The 10,120-nt window shown below is 66.5% G+C and overlaps 2 protein-coding genes across 2 annotated transcripts; one reads left to right on the forward strand and one right to left on the reverse strand.

The window, feature by feature from the left end:
* Positions 1-344: 344 nt before the first annotated feature.
* On the forward strand, positions 345-2,383 carry SFRP5 (secreted frizzled related protein 5). The gene is made up of 3 exons (XM_026050718.1): positions 345-860; positions 1,427-1,504; positions 1,734-2,383. The coding sequence occupies exons 1-3, from the start codon at positions 347-349 to the stop codon at positions 2,072-2,074; spliced, it is 933 nt and encodes a 310-aa protein (XP_025906503.1). The 5' UTR covers positions 345-346; the 3' UTR covers positions 2,075-2,383.
* A 2,497-nt stretch (positions 2,384-4,880) lies between these two features.
* Positions 4,881-10,119, reverse strand: ZFYVE27 (zinc finger FYVE-type containing 27; the record flags this gene model as incomplete). Its single annotated transcript, XM_026050662.1, has 12 exons — positions 4,881-5,467; positions 5,684-5,765; positions 6,637-6,683; positions 6,968-7,112; positions 7,319-7,339; positions 7,560-7,631; positions 7,967-8,097; positions 8,443-8,555; positions 8,748-8,843; positions 8,983-9,169; positions 9,267-9,337; positions 10,004-10,119. Coding segments are annotated over 12 exons (1,146 nt in total), but the record flags the coding sequence as incomplete, so codon positions are not given.
* Between the last annotated feature and the right edge of the window lies 1 nt (position 10,120).

Genomic DNA, 10,120 nt, shown 5'->3' on the forward strand with positions numbered 1-10,120 from the left:
CCAGCACCATGCAGTGCTGTGTACCCAGCACTGTAGAGCACCCTGCACCCAGCACCATGCAGCACCTGCAGCCAGCTGCACAGCAGGGGCAGGCGCAGGGGGCAGGCAGCAGCAGGGTGGCCGCGGGTGCCTGGCGCGGGGCCCGGCCGAGCAGCCCGGGCTGGGAGGGCCGGGCCGGGCAGCCGGAGCAGATTGGCTGCGGCGCTGCCTGCGGGCTCCTTTGAAAGCGCAGCGCGGCGTGGGAGGCGCTAGGGCCACGGGGCAGCGCGAGCGGAGCACCCTTCTCCGTCCCGTCCCGTCCCGTCCCGTCGGCAGGCAGAGCCGGCGGCCGGCGCCACCAGCACCGATGCCGCGGCACGGCAGCACGGCGGCGGCGCTGGGCACGGCGCTGCTGGCACTGGCGCTGGCCCGCGCGCAGAACTACGACTACTACGGCTGGCAGCCCGAGAGCCAGCCCCACGGGCGCTACTACGGCCGCGAGCCGCAGTGCGTGGACATCCCGGCCGACATGCAGCTCTGCCGCGACGTGGGCTACAAGCGCATGCGGCTGCCCAACCTGCTGGAGCACGAGTCGCTGGGTGAGGTGAAGCAGCAGGCGGGCAGCTGGGTGCCCCTGCTCGCCAAGCAGTGCCACACGGACACGCAGCTCTTCCTCTGCTCCCTGTTTGCGCCCGTCTGCCTCGACCGGCCCATCTACCCGTGCCGCTCGCTCTGCGAGGTGGTGCGCGACTCCTGCGCGCCCGTCATGGAGTCCTACGGCTTCCCCTGGCCCGACATGCTGCACTGCGCCAAGTTCCCCTTCGACCACGACCTCTGCATCACCGTGCAGTTCGGGAACAGGCAGGCCACGCCGCCTCCAGGTAAGGCAGCTCGCGAGCCCCTACAGCCCCACACGGGGGGACCGGGAATGCGGGGAGAGCGGAGCAGGGCAGGGACCGTCCCGGCAGCAAGGGGAGAGCACGGAGCCCTGCGCTGCGCCTGCGCTGCCCCCRTTCCTGTGTGGGTCTCAGCGCACTAAGGATGTGGCACCCTTAGGGATGCAGTGTCCAAGGGATGCAGCACTCTGAGGGATGCAGCACCCTAAGAAATGCTGTGCTCTAAAGGATGCAGAGCCGTAAGAGGTGCAGTACCCTAAGGATGCAGCACCCTAAGGGATGCAGCACCCTAAGGGATGCAATGCCCTAAGGATGCAGTGCCCTGTGACAGCTCAGCGCGAGGGCAGCAGGCGCTGGTGGCACCTTCCCCCAGGTGCAGCCTTCGCTCCTGCTGCTGCTCACCCCGGTTGGCAGGTGGCCGGGGCAGGTATGGGAACGCCACCCTGCTAAGGGCTCCGCRCCAGCCGGGCACAGCTCCCCAGCACGGGGGGTCCCCGGTGCCCACCCTGGGCAGCGCAGCGGCCGCCACGCCGGCTCCTCTCTCCCCGCAGTGCCCAAGATCTGCACCCAGTGCGAGATGGAGCACAAGGCGGACGGCATGATGGAGCAGATGTGCTCCAGCGACTTCGGTGAGTGCCCGCGTCCCCTGCGGCTCCCCGCCAGCCCCAGTGTGCCCAGGCGGGTGGGACAGCCAGAGAAACACAAGGGAGGMCCACGGAGGCTCCTCTGCCCTCGTGGCAACCTCTTCCCCTCCCCAGCCTCCCTCAGGGGGCTGGTTGCACCCCGTCCTGCAGAGGCCCCGGGCACTGACCCCACAGCACCCTCACAGCGCCCCACGKCCCTCTGTGTGCCCCGCAGTGCTCAAGATGCGCATCAAGGAGATGACGGAGGAGAACGGCGAGCGGCGCCTCGTGGCCGCCCAGAAGAAGAAGGTGCTGAAGCTGGGCCCGCTCAAGCGCAAGGACACCAAGAAGATGGTGCTGCACATGCGGAACGCGGGCGCCTGCCCCTGCCCGCAGCTCGACAGCCTCAGCGGCAGCTTCCTGGTGATGGGCCGCAAGGCGGGCGGCCGCCTGCTCCTCCTCGCCATCTACCCCTGGCAGAAGCACAACAAGGAGATGAAGTTCGCCCTCAAGTTCATGTTCTCCTACCCCTGCCCCCTGTACCATCCCCTGCTCTATGGGGCTGGGCAGCGCTAGGGCCCTGCCCGCCCCATCGCAGGACTCTTGCCCGCGCCAATGGGGCCAGAGCTCCGACCCTGCTCTGTGCCCCAGGACCCCCAGCTGCACCCCTGGGAGCTCCGCTCTTCATCCCCGGGATTCCCGGCTGCATTTGTGGGAGCCTGGACCTGCGCCTGGAGCCCTGCCTGTCCCTGGAGACCTCTGCCCGTGACTGGGAGCTTGGGCTGCACCCAGAGCCCTCCCACCACATTCCTGATCCAGCGGGAGCCCTGCTCTGCACCRGGACCCTCCCCTGCCGCATCTGCCCAGCACCCCTGGAGCTGCCCAAGACCTCATCCTTCCTTCCCCAATTYCCTCTCCAGCTTCCTGAGCATCCCATTCCACCCCCCAAGCAGAGTTCATCCAGACGCTCCCATCTTCACAGGAACCTCTCCAGCCAGGACGGGTCTCTCCTGCCCCGCTGTGCCCACCCACCCCAAACCCATAACCAGCTATGGGGAGCAGCACCCCAGGGCCTCTGGATGGGGCCAGCCCGGCTCCCGCTGTGCTGTGGGGCTGATGGCTGTGGACAGCACAGGGCACGGACCCACGGAGCCCCCGGGCCCCCCCTGCTGCCCCACACAGCTCACACAGGCCACAGCAAGGCAGGGTCACCCCAAAGCCGTCCAGGGCAGCCCCACGGTGCCCCCAGCCCCCGGCAGAGCCCCCGCCGGGCGCCCAGTACCACGCACTGCAGTAAATTATTCTGCCTCGGAGAAGACCCGTGTCCAGCTCCCTGTTGTTCTTGGGTCCCCTTCCTGGGGTTGGGGAGGGCAGAGGGGGGTCCCCAACTTGGGGATTGAGCAGCGGGAGCCAGGAGAGCACCGGGACCCAGCCCTGATCCCACTCCCAGGGCCTGCGCCTGGGCAGCGGGGCCGACACGTCCGTGTCCAGCACAAGGTCCCCGCAGCYGCAGGCACCGCGGGCCCTGCGGGGYACCCAGCAGCTTTGCAAGGAGAAGAGCTGCCCAGTGAGCCCCGGTCACCTCGGGGAGCTGCGGGTGCAGAGGCGGCGGCAGGGAAAGGGGCTGGCCCTGCTGCCGGACCCCCGGCCGGGGCTGCAGGTGCTTGGCAAGAGATGCAGCTTCCTGCGGCAGCCCGGGATGGACCCGCGGCTGGAACCCGGTGCTGCCAGTGCTGACCTCGGGCCTGGGGCATCACCCCTTCTTCATCCGCTCCTGGAGAGCCTGGGGCAGCCCAGGGGGAACCGGGGGCTCCCTGGGCCACCTCCACCATAACCGGTGGCACGTCCCCACTGCCTGCCCCCGTGCCCACACAGCCCTATTTACCCAGCGCATTCCAGAGCCGGCTGCGTCACGGCACATCCCGGCGGGTGAGCCAGGCAGCTGCCGGGATGTTTACCCGGCGCCCGGACACACGCCTGGCCRCCGCACACTGCCGCCTCTCAGAGGAGCTGGCACTGCCGGAGGAGACGGGGGGCAGCACGGGGGGGCTGTGCAGGGCCGCCCCACACACTGCCAGCCCCCCCGTGGGGCTGCCCCACACACTGACAGGGGGGCACCTGCACAAGTTGGAGGCCCCAAAAGGGCATTGGCGGCTCCCACAGCCGCCCCACAGCGCAGCCGAGAGCAGGGGGTGGCCGATCCCCACGGCACCCTCGGGAAGCCGTGTGAGCTCCCACCCTGCAGCACAGGGTGCGGGGAGCCGGGGCGCTCGTCCCTCGTGTCGCCCCATTATGAGGCTCCCGTGGGCCGGGGATCCCCCTGCCCAGCTCAGGGGCATCTGTCGCCCGTCCGGCAGTGCAGAATGAGCAGCTGCCCAGGGCACCTTGCATGCACAGACACCTCGTTCACAGCCCAGGTGCTTCCTGCAGGGAGGCGAGGGAGTTCTCAGCCTCCTTGAGGTATCCAAGTGCTTGGCCAGCAGCACCCAGGGCCCTTCCAGCGCCCGGGCTGTCCTGCAGAGCCCGCAGGGCTCAGGGCTGCACCAGGACCCCCACCTTGCACCAGCGGATGCCCAGACCCCRGACCCTGCCCGGCAGCTGGAGGGCACCGGCCCCCCCGCGGGCCGGGGCGGCAGCTCCGCAGCCTGGGGCCGTTCCCAGGCGGCAGCGGCCAGGGTCACATTCCTGGGATAGCTGGGAGCTTTGCTGTTGGCGCAGCGAAAGGTCAGCGTTGTGAGCGCGGGCAGCTGCCAGGACCACCGCCGCGCCGGGCACGGGAAGGAGCAGCCCCGGGCAGCACAGGGCCAGCCCGGCCTCCTGCTGCCAAGGACGGGCTGCTCCGCAGGGCCGCGGGGCCAGGGCAGACGAGGCTGCGACAGGCAAAAACAACAGTGAGAGAGGGGACGGAGCAGACATTGCTTTCCTCCACCCTACGTGTGCTTTAGGGTCGCAGTCCTCTCCTAACACACAGCCAAGGGGACAGGGGCTCACAGCCTCAGCCTGCTGGAGTGGTCACCCCTGGGGTGCAGGCAGGCACTACCCAGCCCCCAGAGCAGGGGGAACAGAAACAACCGTAAAGGAAGGACAKCGGGACGGAGGGCACTGCCCCTGTGCTGAGGGCACCCAGCACCGCAGGCTGCTCCTTGGGCACCCGGCGCCCCATGCCAAGCGGCCACAGCAACCGTCTCTTCTGAGTCACAGGCACAGAGGTGCTGGGACACTCAGGAAAGGGGGCAGCCGTCACGGCGGCAAGCACTAAGTGATGACAAGAGATGTAATGGTTGATCTCTATATACATTTATATATTAATCTGTAGTAGAAAGCAGCAGTCACTAAGTACATAGAGCAGCCTAGCTCACCCTGTGACAGCCCCCCAGCCCTGTCACTGAGCTCCGGGTCCCTGCTACAGCCAAAAACRGTGGGGAAGAAAGACTAGACCTGGMTACGAGGAGGCTGAGGAGCACAGGAGGGGCCAGGCGGAGCCCAGCTGAGCCAGGACCGAGGACACAGCTCCTGGGGACACAGACAGAGCTCCGCCTTGATCCCCAAAACAGTCCCCTTGCACAGCGCTCRGAAGGGCAGGGACAGAGCCCTGAGGCTGCCCTGCTCCCAGGCAGGAGCCGAAGCGGGAGGGCCGGCTCCTCGGCCGCCCTGCCTCGGGGGGCAGCAGGGCGGCAGGCGAGGCGCCGCTTGGAGCCGGCTGCGGCGGCACGCGCTCTGCGGCGAGCAGAGCCGCTCCGGCCATCCCGGCCATGCCAGCAGGGCAGCAACACGTACAAGTGTCCTCTGGAAGCGATGCCAAGCATCCAAGGCCTCCAGCAAGGAGGGCAGCGCTGTCCCATGAGGCAGGACGGGACCCCGGTTGGGTAGTCAAGAGCCCACGTGCTGGCCGGGATTGTTGTGGTCAYTTGATGAGCACCTGGTTGCACTGAGCACACACGAAAACTGTCTCTCGCTGAGCTTCGGGGGCTGGAAAGAAAAGCAGCCATCAGAGACCACCCACCTTCCCCCACCACATCAGCCAGCAAGGGCCTGGAGCTGCTTCAGAAGCAGCCGCCACTGCTCTACCCTGGGCCAGGCTGCACGGGGCAGGTCCTGTCCCCACTCCCCCAGGACAGGAGCAAATCCAGGTGGCAGGTAACCCAGGTCAGAGCAAGAAGGCTCTGTCCCCTGCCTCCCACTCACCTGTAGCTCCCATCACAGCCTTGGGGACTTTAAAGGAGCAACACCTGGAGCAGAAGCTGTTCCCACAGTTACTGCAGCTCCTCTGTGGACAGAAACAGGGGTGAGTCACTATGAACAACTTGGGGAGCTGATGGACCTGCCCAGCCCTCCCTGAGAAACGCCAGGGCCAGTGYTGCCACTGCTGTGGCAACAGCAGGGACAGTTGGCCAGAGACTCCTGGACAAACCGCCTGGCACTGGAGCTGCATTCCCAGCAGCCTGTACCCAGCTCAAGGAGGCCGGGCACCACAGGCTCCAGGACGCTGCATCCAATGCTTCTTACAATGAATCCAATACAATGGGGGGCACCAGCTCTAGGGAGTCTCAAACACACAGCAGACTGAGCCAGGAGGACGAGCAGGGAGCCATGAACCTGGAGAGTGAGGGGACAGCAACAAGGCAGCAGCATCCATCTGCCCATAGTCAAAGACTCATCCCTCTCCAGACTTGGGGAACGTGCAGCCAGCACCACACCCAAGGGCTCAGACCAGAAAACAAGGTACCCTTGCTGCTCCTGTGACACACACCACGGCAATAACRGGGTTTGTTCCCACTTCAGCATGAGCCTGCAGGCAAACCAAGCTCTGCTTTCACTGGAAAGCTCCATGTGCCAGAACTGGGCTGACCGGTGCAYGGGCGCTGCGTGTGAAGCAGCACACGCAGACACGCAACCCAGAGGAACCTGCCGCCAGCCCGTGCAGAACGCAGAGGCTCCAGAGCCCAAGGCATCCCCGACACCACCGGGCACGTGACAACACCCAGCACTTAGCTGAGGTCACCCATTGCCAGGCTGGGGCAGATGTTGGCCTGACCMCAGCTACAAGAGCCACAGGAGAAAACTAGGACAAGCCAGACGTGCAAAACCTCTGTCCCAACACAGGCAGTCAGCTGGGGCAGGAGAAAYTGAAGTCTCACCCTCTTCTTGAGCACGGAGAAGGTGGCTGCGCAACCCGTGCAGTTCCCTGGAAGAGAGAGAGGAGAGATGAGACTGCCTGGGACGAGCAAGAGGCACCGGACACCCTGGGAGCAGTAAAGGCTCTGCCTGCCGACCATGGGGCTGCCCCCCTCCCGCCTGCCAACACACTCCCCATGCCAGCACGGGGAACGTGACTTGCTGGGGGTGCCAGCCCGGCCCTGGCAGGTTCCAAACCACTCCTGCCATTCCCAGGTCACTGCATCCCCAGCACGGGCAGCAGAGGCCCCGCTCCGTTCAGCTTCCCCAAGCAGCAGCCGCCTCCAGCCTTACCAAAGTTGTTGCTGGGGTAGCGCTTGCGCAGGCGCTCGGTCAGCCGCGACACCTTGCTGCGAATCACCTCGTTTTTGCTCATGAAACCRTTGTCCGGGAGGCTGAGGTCAAACTCTGAGGAACACTGAGAGCTTTCATCATCTTCCTGCAGAGAGGAGGGCTGGTTGGGCATGGAGGGGTGGCTGGGGGCACTGCCGGGGGGCTGAAGGGCAGGCTGGGCCAGCAGCATGTGCTAATCCAGCAGGATGCTCCACTTGGCACTGCCGCGAGCTGCGGCTGAGCCAGGCAGAGGCTGCCAGCTCCAGCTGGGAGGAGATGCCTCTCTTGCCCCCCTGGCAGGGCGGTACTCACCATGACCAGCAGCTGGTTCTCCTTCTCCCGCAGCATGGGACAGAGAGGACAGGTAGTAGAGAAGCAGGGAGACTGCAGAGGTACCCAGCCCTGCACCCCTTTCCCTGGGCACCCAGGTCACTTCTGCCACCCAGCCCCCACCATGGGGCTTGGACACCCCCGTGCTTGTCCCTTCCCTGCAGGGCTCTGCTCAACTCCACTACAGCCACCCAGGAGGCATAACCCATCACCAGGTTCAAACCTCAATAGCATCCTTGAACTCTTCATCCGGCTCTGCCTCCTCAGCCTCCTCCACGCTGCCAGGGGTGAGGTCCTGCAAGAGATTCGCAGAGCTAGTCCCACACTATCCTCACCTCCATCCAAAAAAGGGCCTGCATCTCAGGATAAGCATCAGGGTATCAGACCCAGACAGCGGGCTGAGMCCCCTCCTCCCCAGCTGACTCCAAATGCACGGCGGGACTAAGCCAGATCCCCAGCTTAGCAGGGCAGCCCCTTGTCAAAATATGCTGGGCTCCATGGCTGGACAAACAGGTCGTCAGCAGAGCAAGCAGCTGGGAAGAGCTCGTGGGCTGCGGGACATCGCCACAAGCTCAGCTCTGTGGTCTGGCTGTGCCTCCCACCCCACGGCTCCCCATCCTGCCCCCTTACCTCTGTGCTGGTGGGTGTGGGGGTCTGGTCTGGTGGGGCAGCAGCCGGCAGAGGCTCAGCAGGTTCTGGGGTGCTCTCAAGGGGCTTGGTGCCCAGGCGCTGMTCAATCGAGGCTTTCAGCTCCAGTATCACTGAGAAGAGGGGACAGGGCTGCAGCAGGCTGGCACTTACCTTCCCCAGTTCCTCCCCACAACAGCTGCCTGCTGGAGCCAATCTCCAGGATTTCAGGCAGGCTGCACCCTCAACCACAGGCACACACTGACTTCAACATCACACCTAGAGCAGCTGGCACACTCGGAACAGGATGGAATCCCCCACCTGCACCAGACTGGGAAGAGTGGGCACTCTGGGCACAGCTGAGCCCCACAGACAAGCAAGGGCCTCACCCTTCAGCTCTGGACAGAGCAGGAGCAGGCACCGAGAGGGGTGGTGAGGGCTGCCGTGGAGCCGCAGGCTCCCCCAGGGCAGGCTCTTACCACGGTAGAACTGGGCATTGCCCAGGAAGAGGGTGCTGTTGAGGATGGCCAGGACCCAGCAGAGCGGCAGCAGGTAGAGGATGCACACGGAGCCCAGCAGTGCCCCGTAGAACCTGAGAAGCAGCAGCAGGACAGCAGGGTCAGGATGGGGCAGCCCCCAGCGTGACCCACCCCAGCCAAGCACACCCCCTTCCTCCCTCACCCTCTCCTCTGACTGCCCTCCCCACGCACCGAGCGCATTAACCGCGGCTCTGCGGCACCCTGCCTCCGAGCCCACCCTGGGCACCCAGCCCGGAGGGACTCACTGCGAGGAGACGGTGGGGTTCTCCCAGTAGAGAACCCGGTAAACRGCCTCGCAGCTGCAGCACATGGCACTCAGGAAGGCCTCCAGCTGGATCAGGCTACGGGCGAGAGCACAGAGTCGAGAGGAGCTCCAGCGGGCCCRAGCCGCCTCCGCACACACGCTTTGTGGCGGCCAGGACGGCACACAGGAAAGGCACCCTGGCTCCGGGAAGCAGAGCCCGGGACTGGGACACTCACAAGCCCTTGACCTGGGCGACGGCCTCCTGGCGCGAGAGCTGCACCTTGCGCAGGTCCTGCCGGCGGACGCTGTGGAAGCGCCGGCGCACRAGCTCGGGCGGCGAGGGCCGCGCGCGACACCACTCCTGCAGGTAGCCCAGCAGCGCCGGCACCAGCACCAGCAGCGCCAGCACCGAGTACCAGGCGGCTGCAAGGGCGGGCAGCCCGTCAGCCCGGAGCCCCGCGGCAGGGCCGGCACCGCGGGACGGGGCCCTGGCACCGCGGGATGGGGTCCCGGCGCCCACCTTGGTCCAGCGTCAGCAGCAGGAAGTTGAGGCCCAGGCAGACGAGCAGGGAGCACAGGGGCTGCTGCCACCTGCGCAGACCGCGGCGTTAGGCACAGGTGGCCCCAGGTCCCGGTGTCCAGCCCCAAGACACGATCTCCAGTCCCGCATCCCAGTTCCCAGCCCCAAGACACGATCTCCAGTCCCGCATCCCAGTTCCCAGCCCCAAGACCCCATCTCCAGCCCTGCGTCCCAGTTCCCGGTCCCAGGACCCCATCTCCAGTCCCATGTCCCAGTTCCCAGCCCCAAGACCCCATCTCCAGTCCTGTGTCCCTGTTCCCAGCCCTAAGACCCCATCTCCAGTCCCACCTCCCTGTCAACGGTCCCAGGACCCAATCTCCAGTCCCATGTCCCAGTTCCCWGCCCCAAGACCCCATCTCCAGTCCYGCGWCCCAGTTCCCMRYCCCAGGACCCGATCCAGTCCCGCGACCCAGTTCCCAGCCCCAGGACCCGATCTCCAGTCCCATGTCTCAATTCCYGGTCCCAGGACCCCATCTCCAGTCCCGTGTCCCTGTTCCCATCTTCACTCTCAGCCCCAGGGCTCCAAACCAGGTTCCAGATGCCGCCCTTGGTCCCGAGCCCAGCCCCGGTGCCGCCCCCTGGTCCCAGTCCCGCTTCCACGATGCCGCCTCCCGGTCCCAGCCCCGGTTCCCCAGTACCGGGTCCGAGCCCAGCCCCGTTCCCCGCGGGGCACGCACCGCAGCAGGGCGCGCACGGCGCGGGCCGCGTCCCGCAGCGGCTCCAGGTAGAGCTCCAGCCGCCGGTAGCTCAGCACCAGCGTGAGCAGGTCGAAGGCGGCGGCGCGCGGCGGCGCG

The sequence above is a fragment of the Nothoprocta perdicaria genome, unplaced genomic scaffold (genome assembly GCF_003342845.1).
Source record: "Nothoprocta perdicaria isolate Ctin4 unplaced genomic scaffold, notPer1 scaffold_7, whole genome shotgun sequence".
NCBI classification, from domain to species: domain Eukaryota; kingdom Metazoa; phylum Chordata; class Aves; order Tinamiformes; family Tinamidae; genus Nothoprocta; species Nothoprocta perdicaria.